At 40.5% G+C, this 27,239-nt stretch overlaps 1 protein-coding gene across 1 annotated transcript in view; it reads left to right on the top strand.

Moving 5' to 3' along the window:
- Positions 1-27,239, top strand: part of MACROD2 (mono-ADP ribosylhydrolase 2) — a 1,967,591-nt gene that overhangs the window by 1,795,150 nt on the left and 145,202 nt on the right. The window contains exon 10 of the mRNA XM_065893095.1: positions 15,123-15,167. Coding sequence (XP_065749167.1) covers positions 15,123-15,167 — 45 coding nt within the window. The remainder of the gene's footprint in view (positions 1-15,122; positions 15,168-27,239) is intronic.

The raw sequence follows: 27,239 nt of genomic DNA, 5'->3' as shown, positions 1-27,239 counted from the left end.
GTGTTCCTCCTAAACCTACCACGTGTCTCTAAGAGGAAGATTTGCTTTAGACAGATAATTTCATTTGTTTTTATGGCCATGACTCAAAAACTATTTGAGAAAATCTAATAGGAAAAAGGCTGGGGCTTCCCTGGTGGCACAGTGGTTGAGAGTTCGCCTGACGATGCAGGGGACGCGGGTTCGTGCCCCAGTCCGGGAAGATCCCACATGCCTGCTGCTCCGCAACGGGAGAGGCCACAGCAGTGAGAGGCCCACGTACTGCAAAAAAAAAGAGACTGAATTTTCCCCTGTTTTCTTGATAGACAGCAAAATAGTGAGCCATTTGACCCACTAATATTTGGGGGGCATTTCTCAAGTACATTATAAAATGATAAACTTTATAAAGTTGCAAAAATATCCAATGCCTTAAAAATGAGCTTGAGAAATGGTACATACATGTAGAAATACATGTATGATAAGTGTTAAATTAGTAGTAGATAAAATTAATATATATAGGAATAATAAATAAGTTTATAAATTATAAACTTTATTGGAGACGATTTTTGGCCTTAAATATGGATATTCTTTGTTGGACATAACACAAAATCATTTGAATGAAAAAGTCAAAGCATAAGTCAAGTTTGAGAGTTCTGCCTTGGCAACCTCTTAAATATTTAAACAGATCCCAATGGCTGGCTAAACTGCATAGGCTTTATTCAAATATTGACGGATATGTTATTAATTTATTTTCAGTATGCAGACATATTTTGTTTCATGCTTTTTTCCTACTTAGACATAAAATACCATAAAGAAAATCCCAAATATAGACTTCGATGAGAATTGTCATATCCTTTGATGAGAATTGTCATATCTTTTAACACATGCCTATCATTTTCTAAACAAAACAAATCAAGAATCTTCTCAATCAGATTCCAGTTATTTTGGCCTCCTTAAAGTCTTCCAAATATGAATTAACTTGTATTGACACAAATACATCTTTCATTAATTTTCCTGGCCATGTGTTTCTATCATTTATTTCTATCTAAATTGTATACACTCTTGCAAGGTAACTCCACTGGATTTTTATATTACGATTTCTTTTTTAACCTCTGTCTTGTCTCACCAATGAAAAGGTAAATTTGGAGAGAACACAGACCATTTCTGATATTCTATTGTACTTCCATAATCTGAAAAATTTCAAAATATGTGCTGGATGTTTATTAAAGTGAGTAAAAAGCTACTATGACCTTAAGCTGAAACGCTATTTAACTGAAGCCTCAAGTAAAAAGTCTTTTTTTTTTTCAGATATCATAAGTATTGTTACCAGATCTAGATGAGGGGACAGCACTTCTTTTCATGTATTTTTCACTTTAATCATAAGGAAAGACTGTTTCTCCAAGAATATTTTTCTAAAATTATATCCTCTGACAAACAGACACGACTTTTAAAATATTTTACCTGAATCTGTTCTTCCAAAGCTAAAAAGAGAAAGGTACGGTTAGCCTTTGATATTCACAGATTCCATATCTGTAGAGTCAACCAACCATGGATTGAAAATATTTTTAAAAAAATTTTTTTTAGAAAGTCCCTCAAAGCAAAACTTGAATTCACTGTGTACTAAGCATTTACATTGTATTAGGTATTATCAGTAATCTAGGAATGATTTAAAGTATATGGGAGGACAAGCATAGGTTATATGCAAATAATGCACCATTTTGTACAAAGGACTTGAGCATTCCTGGGTTTTGGTATCTGCATAAGATACCTGGAACCAATCTCCTTCAGATACTGAGGGATGACTCTATTCACTCTGCCCCTTCTTCGTCCCCCTTCTCACTCATTTTATAAGTTTTTCTCATCCACCATCAGTATTACATGCTTCCTGTGTGCCCAAGGCTTTGATCATGGCTGCATTTAAAATACAGTTCTTATAAGATGCCCAAAGTGGCAAGTATTGTACAGAACAGCTAGAAGACAACATCAGCAAATAATCAAGTACAGCACTGAAATAGTCATAATACCAGGATTTCTGAGGCAAATACACATGAGGACCAGGGTGGTTAAGCTAAGTTTCATGATGAATGTGGCACTGCATTGGGCTTTAAAGGATGAGCAGGAGCAGAGAAGTGATGCCAAATGTTGTGTGAGTGACACACAGGAAGAAGGGCAGTTCAGATGGGAGAATCTGGGAAATAAGTAAGATGGTTATATTCGATGTGTGAATCCTTGACTCAGAAATGTTGACACTCATCACCATGTAATAAGCAGTTGGGCATAAGAGTAACATGATAGATCCTGTATTTAAGAAGGATTAATTCATTCCTCACCAAGAGACTGGCCTTCCAATAATAACCGAATGACATAGGTTCATCATCTGCTTTTCTTGGGATGGTAGTGAACAGAGGCTGAAGAAAGCTCAGTCAGTTGCCCAAAATCACATAACTGGGTATTTCTGACCTCAAATCCTTTCTACTATGCAACGTTTCTTCCCATAGCAATCCCAAAAATGTGGACAATTGTTTGAAGCTCGACTTTCTGCTAAAAAAAAGTCATACATTATCAGTTTGTTGTAATAGTGCTGGAGTTTCTGACAAGCGACTGTGCCTCCAGCCACAGGGAATATCCACATTTCCTTCCTCTTCTTACCTGCTCCCCAGTCATCAGTTTTCCAAGAGCATTAATGAAGCACAGGATGCCATGATCTGCTAAGGTTTCCTTCACTCTTGCTGTTTCAGCACAATGGTCAGAAGGCCAAGCTTGAAGGCACTGGTGACAGGGGTGGTGAAGATCTGAAAAAACTAAGGACCAGTGAAGAGCTTAGTACATAGTCAAAACCATCTGTTTATTGGGGAAAAACCACTGGGCTAGTTATCACAGGAAACAGTTTCTCTTCCTGTGACAACCACCTTAGAACCGTGTGACTTTGTGCCTGTTGTTTAATCTGTCCATGCTTCAGTTTTGTCCTGTGCACACACAATAATAGGATATTTCCAAATAGAATGAATAACAATGTAAATGAATATTCAGAGAGGTGTCTAGACCAAGGGTCATACATTTTAAAATATGTGTGTTTATTTCTTATTATAATTTTAAAAGGAGGTATTTCAATGATGGTGACCATCTTTTAAAATGTATATATATAACTTCTGAAAATAGATATATAACTTTTTATTACAATAGTAGTACAGATTTGTAGTAAAAATAGAGAATCCAAAAGAAAAAGTTACAAACCACCTTTTATCCCGCAGTTCAGAGATGAATCAGATTTTGTTGTTTATCCTTCAGATCTTTTAAAATGAAAAAGGAAAACAACCAGAAATGCAGTCTTATAACTTGCAGTGTGTCACATACCACAAATTGTGAACATTTTTTCATGTCATTATATATTCTTCCATAACGTAATCTTAAGGGACACAATGTTTACCCCAAACCATACTGTTGAACTGTGAAATTATCAATGCAAATTATTGTTTACTGTTGATGAATAACACTTAGAGAAAAACATCTTTATAGGTAAACATTGGCACACATCAACAATTTTTTTAGAATACTTTTCTAGAAGGGGCATTACTTTTTCAAAATGCATACAAAATCAAGATGCTTCTGTCAAATCAGCCATTGTGTTGCGGCCCTATGGGTGAGTGTCATGTACTCAGGGGACATCATTCCCAGGGTCAAAAATATGAACAATGACACCTCATGTTGAACAACCTGGGTATCTTAGTCCTTTCGGGCTAATATAACAGAAAACCATAAGCAGGAGGCTCATAAACAACAGAAGTTTATCTCTCACAGTTCTGGAGTCTGGAATTGTGAGATCATGGTGCAAGCATGGTTGGGTTCTGGTGAGGATCCACCTCTGAGTTGCAGGTGGCCGTTTTCTCATTGTATCCTCACATGGTGGAAAGACAGCTCTTTGAGGTCCCTGTTATAAGGGCACTAATCCCATTCATGAGAGCTCCATCCTCATGAATGGGATTATCTCCCTAATTACCTCCCAAAGTCTTATCTCCTAATGCCATCTCACTGGGGGTTGGGATTTCAACATATGAATTTGGGGAGAACACAAACAGTCCATTGTACTGAGTTTACATTCTCATGAACAGTGTGTAAGAGTTTACTTTTCCCCCTGTCTTCCCAATGGTGTATATTCTCATGTTATCGCTTTTATACATGAAATAAGCTAATTAGCGGGTAACAAAGTGCATTTCTTTTATTACTAGTATAGCTAATCCCCTTTATTCAGTTGTTTGTTATATCTCTAAATGTCTTACATGAAATTGCTAATCATTTTGCACATTTTTATTGACTATTTCATATTTATCTTATTGATTTGTAAGAACTATTTGTATATCAAAACAATTAATCTTTTCAAATGTATGTTGCAAATAGTTCCCCAGATTGTCATTTGTCTTCGTGATGTTAGATATTATTCTTTTATAACCAAAACCATGAGGAAAGGTAGAAGTAAAGACCAAAGAAAGATAAAAGAAAATGTAAAATAAAAGGGGGGCGAATAGAAAGAAGGGAAGAGGGGGAGATGAAAGGAAGAAAGAATGAAGGTTGAAAAAAGAAAAGAAAGCAAAGAAGAAACCTTTTTATACAAGAGAATGAAGTTGAAAACTAAAAACTCACAAAAGACCTTGATTTTAATCCTATGTACTTGATCCCATAAGACATTATTATTTCTAAATGGAAATGTTCTTAGTTCTACTCCTCAGATATTTTTTTTGCAAAGCAATCTGCTTCCTGATTTACTGGATGTGGTAGGAGGAAAGATGCCTTAACCACGCCCCACCCCGCAAAGATGCCTTCATCCCCAGAATTTGTGAATATGTTAGGTTACATTGCAAAGGGGGAAATAAGATTGCAGATGGAATTAAAGCGCTGATTAGCTGATATTAAAATAGGGATGTTATCCTGGATTATCTGAGTGAGCCAATATAATCACAAGCATCCGTAAAAACTGGGAGAGGGAAGCAGAAAGCAGAGAGCTAGAGGGAGACATGACCGGAAGGATGTTCAGAGAGAGGCAGCGTTGCTGGCTTTGACTGTGGAAGAGGGGGCCACAGCTAAAAGGAAGGTGGGTGGCCTCTAGCAGCTAGAAAGCTGAAGAAACAGATTCTCCCCCAGAGCCTCCAGACAAGAATGCAGCCCTGCTGATGTCTCGATTTAGCCCAGTTAGATCCACATCAGACTTCTGACCCACAGAACTGTGACATAAGAAATTTGTGTTGTTTTAAGGCACTAAGTGTTGTAGAAATTTTTTATAGCAGCACCAGTAAACTAATCTATCAGTTGTCTTTGAATAAAGGAAAAAAACACAAGCAAAGCTGTTGACCCAGTCTGAATTTTACATTTTTTAAAAAATGGCATACTCGGTGTATAGAAAAATCTACAGAATGAAAGAATTCAAAATTTTCTTTAATTATGAATATTTACGGGGACTTGGCACTTTTGTGCTCATTTGTACACTTTTAATGTCTGGATTGCATCGATGGTTAGAATTATACAAGACATGCTTCCTGTAATGTGACATAAATGAGTTGATCGCCTTCTTAGGAAATGGATGCTAACTATTTCCACTTGATGGGCCTCAAAAGCTACAAACACATTTTGCCTTCAATGAAAATCCAGTGAAGTGTTGCTGTAACCAAGCAGCCTGAATGCAGGAACAAGCAGCAGGCATAGACAGAAAGCAATCTGTCTCTTCAAACCGGGGGAATGTGCAGTGTGTGTAGCAAACGCTGATAAACAGCAGAACAAATAAAGACCTGGGAACACAAGCCTTGACTAAGCGGAGTTTGATCTCATTAGGAAGTTCTGATAAAAGATAAGACAAGGAAATTCCCTGGTGGCTCCAGTGATTAAGAATCTATCTGCCAATGCAGGGGACATGGGTTCCATCCCTGGTCCAGGAGGATCCCACATGTCACGGAGCCGCTAAGTTTGTGCACCACAACTACTGAGCCTGCACTCTAGAGCCTGAGAGCCACAACTACTGAAGCCCATGTGCCCAGAGCCCATGCTCTGCAACAAGAGAAGCCACCACAATGAGAAGACCGTGCACCACCACAAAGAGGAGCCCCTGCTCTCCACAACTAGAGAAAGCCCGCACGCAATGACAAAGACCCAATGCAGCCAAAAATAAATAAATAAATAAATATTTTAAAAGATAAGACAAAATGCTGCTGGGAGAAGGGAGGATGCTATAGGCATCTTTACAAAACCCCCTACAAGGTGCTTTTGAAAGACCCTTGGAACATCCTGGGTAGACTGGTTTCTGTTCTGTAGTTGAAAACATTGAGGCAAATGCAGGAAAAAGTAATAACTTTCAAGGAATAGTGTATGAATGAAATAATTCCTAATAAGTCACAGAAATAAGAATAAAGATAAACAATAGAGGGTTTTTTTGTTTTGTTTTTTTTAAATGTTGAGCCTTCTTTTAATTAATTTTTATTTTTGGCTGTGTTGGGTCTTTGTTTCTGTGCAAGGGCTTTCTCTAGTTGTGGCAAGCAGGGGCCACTCTTCATCGCGGTGCGCGGGCCTCTCACTGTCGTGGCCTCTCTTGTTGCAGAACACAGGCTCCAGACGTGCAGGCTCAGTGGCCATGGCTCACGGGCCTAGTTGCTCTGCGGCATGTGGGATCTTCCCAGACCAGGGCTCGAACCTGCGTCCCCTACATTAGCAGGCAGATTCTCAACCACTGCGCCACCAGGGAAGCCCTAGCGTTTTTCTAAATTTATTTTATTGAAGTATAGTTGATTTACAATGTTGTGTTAATTTCTGCTGTACAGCAAAGTGATTCAGTTATACATATATACATTCTTTTTCATATTCTTTTCCATTATAGTTTATTATAGGATGTTGAATATAGTTCCCTGTGCTATACAGTAGGACCTTGTTGTTTATCCATCCTATATATACTAGTTTGCATCTGCTAATCCCAAATTCCCAATCCATCCCTCCCCGACACCCCTCCCTTTTGGCAACCACAAGTCTGTTCTCTACGCCTGTAAGTCTGTTTCTGTTTCATAGATAAGTTCATTTGTGTCATATGTCAGAATCCACATATAACTGATATCATATGGTAATTGTCTTTCTCTGTCTGGCTTACTTCACTTAGTATGATAATCTCTAAAACCATCTATGTTGCTACAAATGGTATTATTTTCACTCTTTTTTATGGCTGAGTAGTATTCTATTGTCTATATGTACCACATCTTTATCCATTCATCTGCTGATGGACATTCAGGTTGTTTCCATGTCTTGGCTATTGTAAATAGTGCTGCTGTGATCATTGAGATGCATGTATCTTTTCAAATTATAATTTTGTCCGGATATATGCCCAGGAGTGGGATCTCAGCATGCGTCTTTTTTTTTTTTAATAATTAATTTATTTACTTTTTGGCTGTGCTGGGTCTTCGTTTCTGTGTGAGGGCTTTCTCTAGTTGCAGCAAGTGGGGGCCACTCTTCATCGCAGTGCATGGGCCTCTCACTATCGTGGCCTCTCTTGTTGCGGAGCACAAGCTCCAGACGCGCAGGTTCAACAGTTGTGGCTCACGGGCCTAGTCGCTCTGCGGCATGTGGGATCTTCCCAGACCAGGGCTCAAACCCGTGTCCCCTGCATCGGCAGGCAGACTCTCAACCACTGTGCCACCATGGAAGCCCTCGGCATGGGTCTTTGAGAAGTTGTCAGTCTCCTTCACTTGCTATTCACTCTGTAGTCCACAGCAATCATGCAATTCTCTCTACCCTGCTACCGCCACTGTCCTTGTGGAGGTTATCAGAACCTCTTCAATGGGTGAAGTGTGGTTATTGAAACCAGTGCATATTCGATCACATGACTCCACATGACCTTTTGCAACCTTTATCTTACTTGCCTGGGCAGCCTTTATCCGGTTCACCATTCTGTCCTCCAATTCTCTTCCTGCCAGCCCTCTCTGGTATCCTCACTGCACAGGGCCATCTCCAGCCAGGAGTCCCTCAGCATCTCCCCCTCAACACATCTAAAACTAAATCCAAAGTCTCCCCCCCAACCCCATCTTCCCTCTCCTGAACCCCATATCTCAGTAATTGGTACCATCATATACCTAGTTGGCCAAGCCAGGAAGAGCAGAACCATGCAGTTTTCTAAGCAATGCCTTTTATTTATTCATTTATTTATAAAGTAATGAGATTTGAGTGTTCCTCTAGACAAAGGACCAGCTTGGGGTGGGGCGGGGGGGCGGGGAGAGAAACAATTTTGGCTTTTTAAAAAACTTTCTCTTGACCCTCTCAATGACGTTGCATAACATGGAGTTAGCAATTTGTTAGGTCCAGAGGGTCCTAGTTTTCAACGTAATGGCAAGATGCTCACTCTGAAGAATTCCTCTTTATCAGTCATTCTTTGCTTGGAATTTCTGCTTTGTCAAGTTTCTCAAGAAGCCATGAGGATACCCATATCTTCCTTACTTCATGGAACTCCTAAAAAGCTTGGAGCACTTTATTTTTGCTAATAATATTTCTTTTCTCTGCAAATACACATTGCTCCTAGAGGCCCTGGATAATGAGTTATTTAAAAGATAAGGGATGCAGAAGCAGCCTGTGGTATGAAAATCAAGCATTAAGAGAGAGGACTTGGATGCACATGAGATAAAAGCCAGAAGATCATCTCAATTGTCCTGCTTGACAGACTTGCGCATATGTGTGGGTGTCCCTGAAATTTTGAGGAGGATATTGTATGATCTGTTTCAAGTACCTGTCAGTTTTTTGTCCCCCCTTGGGAGTGGAGAGGCTGCCTTAATAGCCCATGAGGGTAACTTTTTCCTTTGTAACACACTCCTTTTTCCATGCAACCCACAGGCCTCTTTAAATCCAGAGCTAGTCTCCATCCATGTACATGTTCCTCAGCCAATCTAAGGGTCCTGGCCATGGACCATGATAACCATGCCCTCCAGCTATGTGCTAGCTGGGTGACTTCAAGCACATATATCTCATAAAGAGAATAACTGTTTCTTACTCTCAACAGTCATGTGGTGTGGGCATCCCTTCCCAGCATCAGTATTGGTTAGACATCCAGGTTGTCTCAGCTTGGATACAAAACAAGACAGCTACTGTTTTTGAATGATTCTCCTCTCCAGCGCACAAATAGTACTTTTTAAGATCGGCTTACATGAGCATCACCTGCAGGGCTGATTAAAACAGAGTGCTTGATCCCTCCCCCAGAATTTCTGATTCAGTAGATCTTTAGTGAGACCCAAGAGTTTGCATTTCTAACAAGTTATCAGATGGTAATCATACTGCTGGTCCAGAGACCACACTTTAGGCTGAAGTTCTGTGGGGTTTTGTAGTCTGTCTGTTTTTTATTCTTTTTACTTCCCCCAAAGACTGCATTAGTGATGGGAACTCTAGGCAAGTACAGGAGTAAGGCACGTCCCAAGCCATTGCAAAACACATGGTATACTTTATTTTTCAAACAAGTGTGGGACTATTTGTTACTGAGAAATGAGCTGCTTCTCTGAAGACAGATATCTTTAAGACAACAATCTTTCATAGTAACTCTGTCTCCCATAAAAGATGAAGTCGATTCACGTTAAAGTAGGTTACATGCTTCCTTATGAAGAAGTTTCTGAAGTGCATAAAGCTAGGTGTTACTGAAAACTGGTTATTCATGGGAAACTAGTTGTTTTTCAAACTTGTTTTTGACCAAAATAAGAACTTTAGTCATATTCGTAATTTTTGTGCAGAATTCAATAGGATAATCTGACAGAGAATGACGTACTGAATAAAAATTGTATCCATTCTGAAACTGACATCAAAGAGGCCCCTTAAGATGAAATGAAGTCTTAGTCTCTGGGTGGTCTCTGCTGAGGAAGGGAAGGGGATTTTCCAGAATTGGCATTTCCGAACACACAGAACAACAACAGCTGATAGATTGCTCTCTATTTTGAAATGGTATCACTCTGGCTGAGAACCTTTTTTTTTTTTTTAATTTATTTTTGGCTGCTTTGGGTCTTCGTTGCTGCACGCAGGCTTTCTCTAGTTGCAGGGAGCAGGGGCTTCTCTTCTTTGCCGTGCGTGGGCTTCTCACTGTGGTGGCTTCTCTTGCTGTGGAGCATGGGCTCTAGGCACGTGGGCTTTAGTAGTTGTGGCTCGCAGGCTCAGTAGTTGTGGCTCGCGGGCTCTAGAGCTCAGGCTAAGTAGTTGGGATGCATGGGCTTAGTTGCTCCGCGGCATGTGGGATCTTCCTGCACCAGGGCTCAAACCCATGTCCCCTGCATTGGCAGGCAGATTCTTAACCACTGCGCCACCAGGGAAGTCCCTGGATGAGAGCCTTTTATTTTTGTCCTCTAATGAAGAAGTATGATGTTTGAAGAACTGTTAAAAAGGGCAGCTCTCTGCCCATGCTCCATCCATCTCTTAACTGCTTCCCAATTTTGAGTGGCATGACTCCCCATTTCCATAGGCTGTCATCTTCTTTTATACATTGTCTTTTGGTCCCTGCTTTTGTTTGAAAAAAATTCTTGCTAGAAATGTGTTGCATAAATATGGCTCAGGTGAGCACATTATATAGAATAATGTTGAACTAAAGTGGATTTCATTAATAAGTAATGGCACTTTAGGTACTTTGTGGGCCAAAGTACTCTTGCTTGGTTTTAACACAAATACCAAAATATTAAGGCATTTATTTTTAGTAAATTTCTCTCATGAAAACATGTTGTCGCTCGAAAGATGGTATGTCATTCCTCTGCTTAAAGTTGCTTAGTTCTCAGGATGAATTTAAAATGCTTCAACCTGGTATACTAATCAAGATTCTTCATAGAAACAGAACCAATGATATGTATATGGAAAGAAATATAAGGAATTGGCTCCCACAGTTATGGAGGCTGACAAGTCCCCAGATCTGCAGTTGACAGGTGGAAACCCAGGAGAGCTGATGGTCTAGTTACAGTAGGAGTTTGAAGCCCTAAGAACCAGGAGGGCCAAGGGTGTAGTTTCAGGCCAAATGCCAACAGTCTTGAGACCCAGAAAGAGCCCATGTTCCACTTTGAGTTCAAAGGCACAAAACATTCAATGTCCCAGCACAAAGGTGGTCTGGCAGAAGGAGTCCCCTCTTACTTGTGGGAGGGTCAGCCTTAACAGATTGGATGAGGTACATCCATATTAGGGAGAACAATCTGCTTTACTCAGTGTATGGATTCAAATGTTAATTTCATCCAGAAACATCCTCCCAGACACTCCCAGAATAGTGTTTGGCAAATGTCTGGGCACTCCATGGTCCAGTCGTGTTGATACATAAAATTAAAATTAACTGTCATATTCAGCATGGAGCATGGAAGATCCTTTGATAGCTAGAACAGATCACTTTAACCATAGTTCCTCCTATAACTCTTCCCTTCAGCCATTCAGAGCTAGTTTTATTTCCGTAAAAGCATCTTGGCTATTCATATCCAGGTGTTTTTAGCTGCTTTTCCCTCTGCTTGAGTGCGATTACCCTTGTCTTAGTTTGAATACCCATACCCCACCCCAGAAGCAGACTTGAAACACAAATTCAAGTGGAAATCATTTATTTGAGAGAAAATATCAGGAAACACCAGCAGGGGAGAGGAGAAGCAAGGCAGGGGAGGGAAGGAAGGCAATAATGTTAAGTTTTAAGCCCATTACCACTAGACCACTGGGACTCTATCCTATGCTTGGGAGATTCTAGGAGACAGTGTAGAACATGCCATGTGAGAAGTAAGGGAGCTGGAGGCCTTATATGCAAATCCTGTCAGTCATTTTGTGAAAGGCTGCCCTGGGCGGTGGGGGTGGGGGATGGTAATTCCATGACACAGCAATTCAGAGAAAGCCCTCAGGCAAAGATACCCAGGGGCTGGGGGCTGGAGGTCAGGCTGGCAAAGCACTGAAGCCTGAAGGAACAAGGGGTGTAGGCACCTAGTGCAGCTTTCACTTCCCCCTAGCTAACTCCAGCTCACCCTTTGGACTCAGCTTAAACCTCACTTCTTCTGGAAACCATCCATAGACCTCTCTGACTTAGCTGCCTCTTGTCTGTTTCCCAATAGAACTTCTCACCTGCATCAGGGAATCTGTTACTTCTTCTGATTGTTGTCTTACTTTTCTATGCCACCCACTTCTTTGTGAGCTCTTTGAGGGAAGGGAGTGTCACCTTGTATCTCCAGGGCCTTGCATAGTTCTGGCACGTGGTGTTGGCCAATAAATGGTTAGGCAGTAAAAGTAGTCATCATAATGACATGATAACAGTAACAGCCAGTATTTATCGATCGTTCCTTCTGTGCAAGCATTTTACATGTATTTCCAACTCTAGAAGAATGGTAATTTTATTAACCCTATTTTCCAGATGAGGAAGCTGAGGAGTAGGTTTACATAATTTGCCCAAGTTTGCCCAGCTATACATAGTTTGGCCCGGAAGTGAACCCAAGCAGTCCGAATATAGGTCCTGGATTTATTCTTAACTTCTGTATGAATAAATGAGTGAGTGAGTGAATGAGTGAATGAATGAATGGATAATAACACCAAGTCTGATCCTTCAACACCTTGGGAACATTCTGGGGATGATGCTATCAGTACAGTCTATAAAGTTCAAATATCAACTCTGATGTCACATTTCTGAGAACCCTTCCCAGTAGCCTTGACTGGAAGCATCTGTCCCTCCTCTGGTACCTTTTGTAATGGCACTGACTGTTCCCTACCATATGTTCAAATCTCTCTGTGTGTCTTAGTTTCCTTACTATTGATAAGTTACTAGATAAGTTTCTCCTTAAGTGTCTGATTCATCTTTGTATTTTCTGTTTCCCCAAGCACCAAGCCTTGCACCTACTAAGCTACCAATGAGTGTTTGTTAGAAGGACAAATGGACCCCTGGGGGACAATCAGAGAGATCTTTGACGTTTCCTTTATTTTCCCCTAGAAACTGTACAGACTCTTTTCCATCGCACTCTGAGATTCCAGAGAGTCTGTTGTCATGGAGATGGTTCTAGATATTTTAGTCGGTTCTGGAAAATAAAATTCTGTTTAAATATATTAAGTTCAGAAAAGAATCTGTGAAGAGTTTACTTTGTAGCATTTAGATAATCATTTGGTTAGAAATCACATTTCTGAGAAATAGCTATTCTTCCTTTTAAAATTATATTCATAGAAAGAATGAAAGAAAGAAATATGCAGAAAATCACTAATGTTTCTAACAGTCTGAATGGAAGAAAATTTACTTCTTTAAAATTTAACTGTGACCATCAAGAATTACCCTTGTAACCTCAAATTAAAGGCATTTTCCATTCCTACTAGTATATTGCTAATCGTCATTAATAATTAATACCTAGAAGAGTGCCATATTGAATAAATTTGGCTAGGAAGTTGCAAATCTTTACTGATTCCTTATTGTTTACGGACTGTCTTCTAGATACATGCTGTCCTAATATGTAAGAGATACTTAGAAATATAAGCATAAGAATTCTCCAATTTGACTAATAAAAAATCAGAGAAAAGTAAAAAACAAAGCAAAACAAAAAAAATCAGAAATTTAATTCAGCAGAAATTTCTTTATTGATTCTACTGTGTAATCAATTGCATTAGGTGCCAGGGAATACAAAGGAACATAAGACATAAGCTTTATCTTTGAAGAATTTATGACCTAGAAATGGGTCTATGGAAGAGAGGTAGGTTAACAAGTAACAAGACTGTGGGATTTGATGGTAATAATAACTATTATTTAGCACTTAATGACATTTCAGTAGCTGTCCTAGTGCTTTATGTGGTATTATCTAATTTAATCCTTATAACACCTCTCTGTGGGAGGCACTGTTATTATCCCACTTTACAGCTGATGAACCTGAAACTCAGGAATATTAGGTAATTTCTCCAAGATCAGATACCTAGTAAATGAGTGGATATAGGGGCCAGTATGCAGATCTAAGCCTAAAGGTCCTTAAAGTCCATACTCAGAAGGCAATAAAAATAAGGTACCAAAGGGGACACTATTCATTCACACTTGGGTGGAGCAGATGTTATGCTGCCTCAGCTTGGCCTGGAAGGATGAGTGTGAGTAGAGGTGGAGAAAAGCATTGCTTCCAGGACCGAGGCAAGTAGGGGAAGCTAAAGGAAACCTTAAAAAATTGGGGAAAAGGTCAAGTTTTGTCATGTGTGTAGGTGGCAGCATGAGTGGAACAGGGGTGGTGAAACTGAGAAAGGTGTTCGGAACCAGATCTTGTTGACCTTGAGTGTTACCCCAAAGAGTCTAGGCTTTTCTCATTAGACAGAGAAGAGTCACTGAACGGTTGTGAACAAGATCAGAATTGTATTTCAAGATTGATTTGGCAGCTATGTGTAAAAGGAATTGGTGTCAGAAGTGGGAAGAAGAAAAGGGCAGTTGGGAAACCACAAAACAGGGAAGGTGAATGGCATTGAGAGCTGGAATTTGGATTGTAATAATGTGAGCAGAGAAGAAGAAACATGGAAATAGGACAGGATTTGGCACCTCCTAGATGTGAGGAACACTTAAGGAGAAGAGATGATAACACATATTAGTTCAAAAAGCAAAATACGTCATTCAGCAGGCAGAGGAAGCACACATCTGTGTCCAGTTAAAGGGACCTACAATAGGAGATGAGATGAGGGGAGTTAAATGGGGTTGGAGCAACTGGTGGGAGCACGTGAAAGCACATGGTTAAAGGTGTGGATTTGCATGTGTAGCAAACAAGCACTTTTTCTGGTGCAATGCAGGGGTTGGACATTCTGTCAGCCTACAACCAAATAGTGATGCCTGCATTTTCTCAGAAACTTGAGGTGAGCATACATACCTTTAATAAATGCAGAAAATATGGCATTTAAAATCTGTGATTTTAATATTTTTAGGAATTAAAATGACCGAAGTGACCATATATAACTTTGATAAGTAAAACAAATTATTTCATATATATTTTATTATAAATATGTAATAACTTTTAAAGGAAATGTAAACCCTAGGTGTTAAATTGTGCTCTAATGTGTACACTTTCTTCTTAATTTAGCATGATAATATAAGACAGTAGAAAGGCATAATTTAGCACTCTCTTTTCTACTGTTTTCTTCCATTTTTTATTAGTCAAATTGGAGAATTCTGGTGTTTCTAGCTTTCATATGAGTTTTTCTTTGTTTTTTTTTAATAGATGATGATAATGAAGAAGAAGACATTGACATGAAAGAAGATTCAGGTATTAAATTTATAATTTTATTCTTACAGGATAGACAAGGATCATTTTGTTGTTTATGTATACCTCATATTTTCCAAAGAAAGACAAAATAAGGTTAATAAAATAGAAATGTACACTCAAGGTTATAAAATAAGGAAATGTTATTATAAAATAGCAGCTAATGCAGTTATGGTATTTAAACATTAAACTTAAATTTGAGCTTCCTAATAGCTAAGGTAAAAACGGAACATGGTGTTGTAGTTAATAGAGGTGTGTAACAAATCACCCCCAAAGCTTAGTGTCTGAAACACCCACTTATATGCTGAAATATTCGGTGGGTCAGGAATTCAGGCCAAACACAGCAGGGGTGATTTGATAATACTGCTCCACAGAATCTGAGGCCTCAACAGGAAGACTTAGCAGCTAGGGGTCAGAATCATCTAAAGATTTGTTCACTCCTATGTCTGGCTGGTGATTGACAGGGCTGTTAGCTGAGACCTAAATTGGGGCAGTTTTCTGAAGCACCTGTGCATGGCCTCCTCCTGTGACCTGGGCTTCCTCCCAGCAGCCAGCTTCCTTTTGTTTCTTCTAGAGAGAGTGAACAAGCCAGACGCCTATCACTTTTAAGACTCAACCTCAAGAATCCCATATAATTACTTCCACCAAACTCTTTTCTTTGGAGTGGTTATTCACAAGCCCACCCAGGCTCAGAGGAGGAGAGAATAGACTCAGTTTCCTGATGGGGAGCAGTGAGGTTCTACACAGCAGGTAGGACCTGAAAAATGGCTGAGGCCATCTTTGGAAAATGCATTCTCTACGTATGATGTATTGCTCTCATTATCAGAAAGTGAGATACATGCCTACTCCTCAAAAACAACCAGTGTTTGGTGAGAGAAATCTAGTGGTTAACAGCACTGGCTCTGGCCTGAGATCAATATGAACTTGATAGTGAGTGCATGAAGCGATAGGCCTGGATTCAATCCTAGCTCTTCCACGGAATGAATTAGAGTTTTCTGTATAAGCCTCAGTTTACACTTCTGGGGGCAATAACTCTTACCGTACATTCTTGTTTGGGGGACTAAATGAGATATCATACCTGAAATGTTCCTTGGACCGTAGTAAACGCTCAGTGGATGATTGCTTTTCTCACTCAGTATATCGGACAGATATTAGAAGGCATAGGGCTTAATTCTCTGGAATGAGAGCCCCATGTCTCTCATTTCGGCAATCACACTGCTCTAGACGTGAAATGGAGCCAGTTTTCAAAACTGAAATAGATATCTTAGAGACCCTAATTTTGTGTGACATCCTGTTGCTGCCAGAACTCCTTACAAATCACTGACAACCTGGGTCTGACCAACTCCATGAACAGGGAGCTCTTTAAACTGTGAGGCAGACAGTCTTGTTGGGCAAGGTTTGGTTAAGATCGTCCTTTTCCTTGTGAAGTTACATCTCTCCCTCACCTGACCTCCCACTGTCTTCATGAAGGAGTAGCATCAGTTCCTTTCCTTCATAACAGTTCACTGGAACAGTGACTGTAGCTTCTATCCACTCTTGTTCCTGTGGTCTCCCCAGGACCATAGACTCAGAGGGCATGAGAAGCAGACGGAGGATCTCAAAGTCAGGAGCAGGAATGCAAGAGGTAGAATAGGGACTATACAGCAGCTCTGGGTTCCCTACCTGTATCCCCTTGGCTCTCACTGTTGTTGTATAATACCAACAGCTTTCTAAGGAAAGTTCTTGTGACTTTCAGCTGAGTGCTTGTCTCTGTTCGTGAAAGAAAACTCAAAGTACCGGGGATTTAATTTCTCTGGAGCAGACCTCAGCCAAGGTTGGCCGACAGTTGGTTGATCCAACCAGCCTCTTGCAGGACACATCTGAGGCATGTGCTAGACCGGTGCTGCCCAGTAGAAATACAACGGCAGCCTCAACTGTGAGCCTGATATATAATTTCATATTTTCTAGTAGTCACATTGAAAAGGGTAAAAAGAAAACAAGTGAAATTAACTTAATATTTCATGTAACATAATACATCAAAAATATTATCATTTCAACATATAATCAATATAAAAATTATATTAGTCAGATATTTTACATTCTTTATTTTTCCATACTAAGTTTTTGAAATTTGTGTGTATTTCACACTCACATTCCAAATCAGAGTCTTCACATTTCAAATATCATTGGCAAAATGTAGTATTGGACAGCGGGACTCTATACCACCGCCCAGAGGCTCCCAGCAGTATTGAGCCCTGATTGTCCACAGCAGAACTTTCTCATGAACACAGTGACTGATTGTCCTCCCTTTCCAGTCTTACTTCCCTACTCCCCTCTGGCGCTTCCTGGGGTAATCTCTCAAATTAAGTACTTGCATTCAAACCTTTCTCTCAGTGTCTTTTTCTGAGAAAATTCAACATAAGACAAGGGCTCTGCTTGCCTTTTGTAAAACATAAAGCCCAAGGCAAAGTTTCAATTAAAATATCCATTCCTGTACTTATGTAGGATATCTTATTATCTAAAAGAACCATAGGTTGAAAAAAGACTTTGAGCGGTCACCCTATCTTAGATTCCATGAATTTAATATTAATGCCTGCATTTCATGTGTATGAATGTATCCTGCTCATGTGAGGTATCACTGGACTATCCTTCAGTCATGGGGAGCACTGCCCTTTCAGCCAGACAGTTGAAGGAGCTTATCTTGCTAAGGATCACTTGCCTGAAGTGACACAAGTACACATTTCTAGGCAAAGGGAGTTGACTTCTTAATGAGATGCAGCTAGCTATCCGAACCGCTGAGTGAGTTCAAGGAAATCATTATTAATGCTAACGCAGAGCCCACAAGGTTGGAGTCAGCATTTGAGGTTTGGGGGCCTTAAATGGGTCATTATTTCTGATTTTAGTCCCACCAAGTGTCCTGGGGGTTTTGTCTCCAGCAGCTGGATTCAGCTGTTCATGTCACACTGAATGGCCCAAGAATGCTAAGTCACTCAGGCAGAATGGGCTTGGGAAGCTGCTCTCCATTCCCAATATCTGAGTGCTGAAATCACGGGGGACTGTGTGCAAAATGGGTCCATGGAGGCCCAGCTGGCCTTGCTGAATATTGGCGAGCAGGCTGGCTTCCGTTCAGTCTCACGCTCAGGTGTGCTGGTCTCTGAGAAGGGTATGATTGAGCCTCCGAAGACCATTAACTGCTGGCCTTCCCTCTGCCCTGCATCATCTCTTCTTCTCGTACAAGTAGAAATGCTGGAAGAATTTCTAAGAATACCGTTGACGCTAGTGAAGGGCTGCTTGGGTGAATCAACCAGCCAGCATATGCTAGTGAATGATAGTGGATAATAATTTGGATATCAAAAACCAGTGAGGTGCTGGGAAATGTACTCTCTGGGTGGGGGAGGGAGCCCCAATTTGAAGAGTTTTCAGATTTCTTGGGTATAAATATGCCTACCACGGTATTGTTCGAGCTGCCAAGCATGAGTCCAACGAAGGTAGGAGTGGAGGAGAGAGAGATCCAACCAGCTGGGGCAGGCTGGCTCCGATCAGCCCCAGCACACTTCTGCCGAGCCAGGTTTTGAATGTGTACCTTGTGCCGACCACTCAACATACATGAACTCACGTAAGAGACGCACCAGCTCTAAGAGACGGGGACTGTTATTATCCAAGGCTTAGGGGAGATTAGTTCCTTGGTTATATAGTAGAGACAGAATCCCAGTATCTAGGTCTAATCCGAAAGCTCACATTCTTAGCCCTTGTGCTCCTGTCTCTAGACTCTAGTAGTAAGGAGAAGCAAAAGCATATCAAATGGTATCAGATAAGGTCATCCTATGGAGAGGCTCTGCCCCCATGGGACGTGGTAGAAGCCGACCGACTTAAACGCCTAGGATCCTTTTTAAGTCCTTTAATTACTTAAGCCGAGCATAGTAAATGTTTCCCTATGTCCTTTCATTTCCAAGACCATGCACTCTTGAAACGGACCCCAACCTGAGCCCCAGGGGCAGAAAATCAGCAGCCACCTATGGCAGGTCAGCCACCTAAGAGCCCGGAGCACAGTTGAGCTCCTCAGGGCGCAAAGACATGCGCATAGCAACACCCCAGCGTTCCAGCCTCTGCCAGAAATAGAGGCAACAGAGACAGTATGATACAGTGTCAAGGGGAAGCATGGGGTGCTATTGAGGAATGTTCCTCTAGCTTCCCCCAGGCCAAGAGGGAGAGTAGAAACATGGGCACAGAGGCCACATGTAGCAGTGACTTTCATTTAAGTGTCTCCATGGGTGTTATGAAATGATACTATACTATGTCATAGACGACTGCTCATAATCAACATGTATCCGTGCCCACTGACCACCCCAGGAGTGCCCTACGACTTCTTCAGAAAGGAAGCACTTGTACTTTTGGGGTATGTAAATAGCTCAAAATGAGGGCAAATAGATGTCTTTTTAAACCTCACCCATTCCCCAAGAATTCCCATTCAGGTGGGAAATCAAGAATTCAGAATTTAGTTCTCAAAAACTCACTTTCAGGAAACGCTGGTTTGGAGTTGAACTCCCAGCAATGGAAACTCTCCTCTTGGTCCCAGTTGTAGATGATGCATTTCAGGGCATGGGAGGGTTAGCGTCTTCTCCCAGAGATATTGCAAGTGTTACTCTGCTCATTTTATGAATCCCTTTGAACCCAGCATCTGTGCTCAGTGAGCTGTTCCAAGCATCTCATTTCTGTTTTTGCTGAACCCATTCCGAAGGGTCAGTATCCATCTCGCACCTGGTGACAGAAAGCTGAGGGAGTTGCTAATGTAGTCGCTGGCAACATTTTTCACCCTGGTCGTGGTAATGACGTGGGATGTGACTGCCTTGCAACTACAGAAAGCCTAACGCTAGTGCCCAAAAACCTTTGTAGTCCGTAATGCCAAAGTTTTTAATAGCACATCTATCAAATGCATTTGTTTTGTTCTGTTCTTTTTATAATAAATGGGAAAAGAAAAATGAGTCGCCATGACTCTGTAGTGTAGTTATAGAATCCTGGAGTAGGTAACAGCTGCTAAAAGGGTGAGAATTACGCACAAGCCCCATTATATCTTGACCTTAAAGAAAGGCCTGGGTGAAGGGGATATAAAACAGAATTTGAAATGAAATTCTCAAGGCACTGCCAGACACCAGTGACACAAGAGAGATTACGGAAGACAAATGCCCTTTCTCATGGAACTTATATTCTCAGAGTAGGGGGTGTTTGAGAAGGGAGACATACATTGAAGAAATAAACAAGGGGACAAGATAATTTCAGATACACCAGATGATGTGTTTGCGAGAGATTTTCCTTGCAAGGACCCGTCAGATTAAGTTAAAAGATGGGAAGGATGTAGATATATGAATATACTTGTCAGGGGAAAGGCAAAGCAGCAGGTGTAAAGTTCCTGAGGCAGGAACCAGCCTAGAACTGATTGAAGAAATGATTGAAGGGAGTTAATAAATCTAAAGCCAAAGAGCAAGTGGGAGATGAGGCTAGTATGGTAGGTGGAGCCCAAGTGACACGTTGTCCTGGACCATGGAATTGGATTTGGATCTTATTCTAAGAGCAATGGTTTTTAAACAAGCAAGCAAGCGATGTGATCTGGCTTATGTTTAAAAGATAACTCTGGCTGCTACATGGAGAATAGATTGTAGGGAGATTAGAATGCTAGAAGTTAGAATTCAGGTTGTTGTAGTAACCCAGGTAAGAGATGCTGCTGGTTTAGACTAGGACGCTGATTGCAAAGAATGAGCACAGTAGAGGAATATGGGATCTATTTTGGTGCAGAGCTAATAGGACTTATTATGATGGGATTGCTTTATAGGAAAAGTAATTGAAGAGAAATATGAAGGATAATATCTCGGTTTTTGGTTTGAATTCCTGGGTAGATAAGTCCTACCATCCCTTGAGATGTGGAATACTATAGAGAGAACAGGCTTGCAGACATCAAGAGTATCGTTCTGGCTGTGTTGTTTTAAATGCCTAATGGGATTATATACATAAGTGTGAAATGCCTGATGGGAGCTGAGTAAAGAGGAATCGTTAGAGAAGAGTGGGGTTCAGGTAAATCCCAGCCCTGAAAGGACAACGGGGAGGTGGTTGTTACAGGGCCCAGAAGACAGAGAGGGCTGTGAGGAGAAGGTCAGCTGACAGGAGCTGTGACCTTAGATTGAGGGAGACAATCAGCCCTTGAAGACTACTGGTAGCCTAGGAAATAAATGCCCTGGGCTCCCCATTGGCTGGATCTAACAGGAAGCCAGTGAGCTGGGGAGTTCATTGGTGCGGTCCATAGAGAACAGTCTCCCAGAGCACAGGGGGCTGGGGATGGGGGGTGAAGGGTGGAAAGTGGATCTGAAAGGGCAAACAGAAGACATCCAGTCCAAATGCAAAATAAGATGCCACATGGGCCATCGAAGGCATAAGCTTTGAGAAGTGGAAAGACCAGGACTGGAGATATAAATTAATGCCTAACAAAGTATCCGATACCCAAATGGGATGAATTCGATGATAGTTTTCCTAAAAAGTGTCTTCAGAATTTATATTACTAGCCTTCTTGGATAGACTTGGTTGGGGGACCATTGAGAAGAGTGGGAAGCATAATAATTTAATCGGGGACATATAGAAGTTTTTTAGAATCTGGATTACTAAAGAAATCTGTTCGATAGAAGGAGGATAATTTCAAGCCCCGCTGTAACCCCCCAAAATGAGATGACTTTACCGCTCATCTAGCCCTACTTTGAGGGCTAAAATGAAATTACACAATGGCAACTGTCAATTAAGCCATGAAGTTTTAAATCAAACTCTCCTGGAGAAAAACGTAATAATAATTTGGGGTAAATATTTGTGGAAAATGTTTTAATTTTAAAAAAGCACTTAAGATTTCACATTTGTGTGAATCATTAATAATGGCAATAAAAAAAGTGTTCACGCTTAAGCTCTAAGTATAAGTCCACGTTCATTGGAGAAGCACAGGTCTTTGCCAAAATTTAGCTCGGCCATAATGACAGATAAACCTGCAGTTAAGCTTCACTATATGTGTGGGTTTAGTAAAAAAATATATATTATTAAACATCAGCATAATTTTGAACCCCTACCGGTAAATATTTAAATAAAAACGTAGTAAATCTTTGTGCTTCCAGAGGGGTTAGAGCCAAAAGACCGCTCTCCACCCCACAAGAAGAGCAAAGCAAAGAAGCCAAAAGGTTCCAAGGACTCTAGCGAGGGTAAGTCCAGCTCTTCCTTTCTTAAAAAAAAATGTTCCATGAAAAGAAACTTCTGTTTAGCTTTTAAATTTTGTGTATGCTCTCATATTCAGATATTTCTAAGGGTTCAAGCATCACCGGGCACTTCTTTCTCCTTTCTTAATATGTTTACTCTCCCCTGAATATGAGGATGAAATAGCAGATTCAGGTTAAGTTTGTTAAGGTAAAAACCAAACGTAAAAAAATCATTTTCTCAGTGTGACGTATCTTTCATTCCTACAAAGTGTGAAGTTGTGGGTAGTGCTTACCAGTTAGGTGCTCTGAAATCAGGTAAGGGTGAAGGTCCAGATCTGTGTGTGACGAGTTGCATGGTAGCTGTTGTCTTATTGGATCATTTGTTTTTCTCATGAACACATTCTGAGTCCAGAACCAAGCCTCGGGAGTGGGAGATGGAAACGCTTCCTGTCTTTAGTGTTCTTCTCTCCTTTCTAGAAGCCAATGTATGTTTGCATTTATGCATTGAATGGGCATGCCCAACTGGGCTCAGTTTTATGAAGAAACGACACACCCTCTCTCTTACTTACAACACGAGTACACTTATAAGATATGCAGATTTTTCATTTAAAATGGTATCTTTGGGTATTTTGTAAAGTAAGCCTCTAACCTAATGGTATGCATGAACTTCTAACAGTGGAACATATTTATACCTCTACTTTCTTGCCTGGAGCCATACTTCATCCACTGTGAGATGGCGAGTACAATAATACTGATGGTGTCTGCTTGGGTCTTTGGGAAAGAAGATGCCAAGATGAAGTAGAAGGGCAAGAAAGTACTGGGTGAAAGGGGAGGAGCAGGCGAGGGAGCAGTAGGTGAAGGAGAGAAGGAAGGAAGGTAGATGTGCTGGAAGAGCCTCCGTCTGCAAAGTAGTCTGAGTCTGGGGAAGCCCAGGCAAGGACTAGATAAAAGGGATTTTGCATTGGGCAGGAATGTCTGGGCTGCAGGGTCCCCTCCCCACTGAGGGCTCTCTGGCTGCAAGTGGCTTGGGGAGAAAGTGACAGGAACATAATACTGCCTTGAATCCCCAAAGTGTGGCCGCTGCTTGCTGTCAGCCAACTTGACTCCCAGCATCAGGTTGTCTCTTGAAAGGAGACCTTGAGCACCTCACCTCCATGACTGCACAGCCTCTGTGTGCGTGACGGATTCTAAAAAAGTCATGACACTCTCTTCTCCCTCATCGGGGCTCAGAACCAGTTGAGGAGGCAAAGCTGTAAGAAAGTTGAAGTCAAAAATATTAGCTTCGTTATTAACGAGGTTAGACCAGAGCTCTGGTTATGCTGCCCCCAGATGGGCTCCCTAATGCTGGGTTTCACTCCTGAATATGAAAGACTCTGCCCCCTTAAAAGCAAGTGCCACTGTCCTTGGTATCCTCGACTGCCTGGATAGAGGCTGCCCTGGTGAGAATAAGCTAGGACATGTCCTCTCTGCAGGCAGGTGGATCTGAGAGAGACACACCATGGGGCTGTTTCTTCTCCCAGGCTCGCCCTAGGTGAGGGGGTGTGGAGACAGGTGTGGCAGTAAATGTCCTCTGCCCTCTGGGTGAGGTGCAAGGGATAAACAGTAGAAATAGTCTATGTAAAGTGCCTGGCATGGATCTGCTTTCCATTAGTGATGGCTATTCCATTATAATTACTATCATAATCAAGACCATGATAGGGTACACATTGTCCTAAGTCACTGAAATGTGCTGGAAAGTTTAGAATCATTCGGAGAACACTTAGAACCATGGAGAAGGGCAGCAGCTCTCTCATTGGCCGGAGGGGGTTTGTTAGGATCTGATTGGGAGACTAGTCAGGGTTCCACCTCCTACTAGAATTAGGTCATTTCCTGGACAGTCTCTTAAGACCATGATTGGGAAATGGATTAGGGGCAAAACAACAATTGCCCTTTCCCTGGAGAGGCTCCACCTCACTGAGTGGTTCCCATCACGTGTGTGACCCACATCAAAGGTGGTTTTCCAGAGCCTGAGGCTGCTGTCATTTCCAAGTGTCACACGGGAGGTGGCGCACGCACAGTGCAGCAGTTCTGTCACTTAATTAACAAGGGAATTCTTCTGAGTTATTCCTTCAAATGTGTGAAAACTTCATTATTTCCTAAATAATTTGCTTTGTTTAGGAAAACCATCTCATAATCCTAATAGGACTAAATACTATGTCTTCACCTCACCCAAATATGTCATCCCGGAATCTGCTCTGAGTCACAAAAGTGCCCTCACTGTGGGTTTGTTACCAGGGGCATTTGGTCTGTGGCATCATGGTGAAATGTAAATGTTAGTCACTCTACAGAAACATGGGGATTGCGTCTTTGTTCCTAAGATGCCTTCCAAGATAAGAAAGCAAAAGCTGCTGGGAAGGGAGTGAGAAAGGGAGCGGAATCTGACATGCCAGTGGTAGATATTTATCAGTATTTTGACAAAATAAACTATGTCCTGTATTCAGGTGTTGTATTGTTGCATACGTCTCACTTCCTCTTATGATTCAAAGAGTTCCAATCATTCTTTCCTACTGGATATGCCAATGGATTAGTGTACCACTGGGTAGAAGGGGAATGTGGGTCATGACCCTTCTCTGCAGTCTTCCTACTTTAGAGTTATCAGTCCTTTTCCAACTTGGTCATCTCTCTAATATGTTTTAGTAAGAGAAACTTCTGGTATTCTTATTTAGAGATCACTCAGCCTAAATCCTCATCACTTGACCTCACCTCACTTCTCTCCTACCTTTGGGTTCCCTGCCCTGCTTCCAACACTTAAGGTACTACTGATCACCTCAGCTCACCCTGTAATATACATTCTCAGACAGTGTCATGGAGAGTGGAGTTGGAACACAAATTCACTTGGATTTTGCAGCATATATAACCATAATAGCTGTATTTTGATCCAGAAGAAGAATCTTGAGAGCATATGGTCAAATTTTCTCATTCTGCCGAGCTGTTTTTAAAATAAGCTGCAAAAAGTTCTTTAACTTGCCCAAGTCTATGCAGTTTATTAATGTCTTAATAATTTTTTAATATTTTAATCATAATTTTTTTTCTTTCTTTTTCTGGAAACAGCACAGCTTCTCTAATCGTTTTCCCTTTCTCTCTTCTGGAAATTAGAACTCGTTTTGTTGAAGGAGGAAATGTTGCCATCGTTACAGCTTTGAGTGAAAGCAAATATTATAAATCTTTAAGTATTTAACTTTAAATATTTAGCTTTACATATTTAAATATGTAACTAAAGTATTGAACATCAAATTTTAAGAATCAAACAGTTTCTAAAATTATTTGCATTTTTTATACTGAGGACTTTTGGATATTAGAGTTCTATTTTCATTATTTTGATTGAAATTTCATGGACCACAGTATACTTTGATTTGACCCACTGCAATGCAATGCCAATAATGAAATGATTAGCAATTTCAGACCACTAACTGTTTGTCTGGCATGTGATAGAAATGGTAATGCTGTCCATAAACCACCACATCATAGGCATAATTGTTTGAGAAAAGACTGATTAATACCCATTCCACCAATTGCAGCTCCCAATAATTTAAACCAGTTTTATTTCTTACAAAATATTTAATTGAAAGAATATCATTACAGAATCTTAGCACCTTTCATGAAACATGCTTTTCTCAATCTCTTTCCTCTATCCTTTACAAGTAGATCCTCTAGAAGTTCCATTAGTGAAGTCTCTCAGGCTTTGTCTGAAAAGATGTTATTTTCCTTTTTCTTTCTTTACGGTGGTTTTGCTGAGTAAAAATCCAAGGTTGATGGTTATTTTCTTGCAACATTTTAAAAATATTTTCCCACAGTCCCTGCGATCCTATAGTTGTTAAGAAGTAATGTCTCAGTCTAATTATTGTATATCGTTAGGTTATCTCTCTTTTCTTTCCAGCTGTCTTGATAATCTATTCTTTATCTTTGGTGTTCCTCAGTTTCACTGTGGTATACCCCAGTGTGGGTTTCTCTTTATCCTCCTTAGGATCTGCTGTGCTTCTTGGACATGAACATGGGCATCTTTCAATAGTTCTGACAGTTTTTCACCTATTACCTCAACAAATGTTAGTTCTACACTACCTTCTATTCTTTCTTTCTCTGTCCTTCATGACTCTTAACCTACGTTGCACTTTTTTTTTCTGTGCCACTATCTCTCTTTGATGGTTTCTTTTTCCAAGTTTATCATTCAGTTTGCTAATTTCTATTCAGTTTTCTTCAATCTGATGTTTAACTCTTTGCTGAGTTTCTTATTTCAGTTATTATAGTTTTCATTTTTCTAAGTTTTATTTGGTTCTTTTTCAGATATACCTAGTCACTCTTTATTTAATTAACACATAAAATATCTTTAAAAATATCTGTATCTGAAATTTCAATGTCTCCACTCTGTATAAATCAAAATTCTGCAGTTTATTTTTTCTGCAGATTCATGCTTGTAGTTATTTCCTTGTATGTTTTGCCTTCTTTATTGCCATGTTCATTGGATTTTTCTTTGTGGGAATTTTTTGAAGTTGGATTAAAAGCTTATTTATTTTTATTTTGTTTTCTGAAATACTTGAAGATACTGCCAGTTTAGGAATCCCTTAAACTACATATTTGGCTTAAAGTTTTATTTCTTGTTTTGTTTGCTCTTTGTCCTTAAGCCCACATTAGTGCACGTATAAGATTAGGAAATCTCAACAGATACTTTTATCTTCCTTTTTTCCTTCTCCAGCCAATGCTAAGCTGAGATAGGCAAATTCCCCACTATTTTCAGAACCAAAGCACTGCCCCTCTGCACCTCACATGTGTGGCTCATTCAATTCAAATTCTGGCTAGAGTTTCTCAATGATTATTCCTGTATCTATCACCAACATCACCT

This window comes from Phocoena phocoena, chromosome 15 (assembly GCF_963924675.1).
Source record: "Phocoena phocoena chromosome 15, mPhoPho1.1, whole genome shotgun sequence".
Lineage (NCBI taxonomy): Eukaryota > Metazoa > Chordata > Mammalia > Artiodactyla > Phocoenidae > Phocoena > Phocoena phocoena.
Note: the sequence above shows the minus strand (reverse complement) of the source record. Positions and strands in the feature narration are given on the sequence as shown.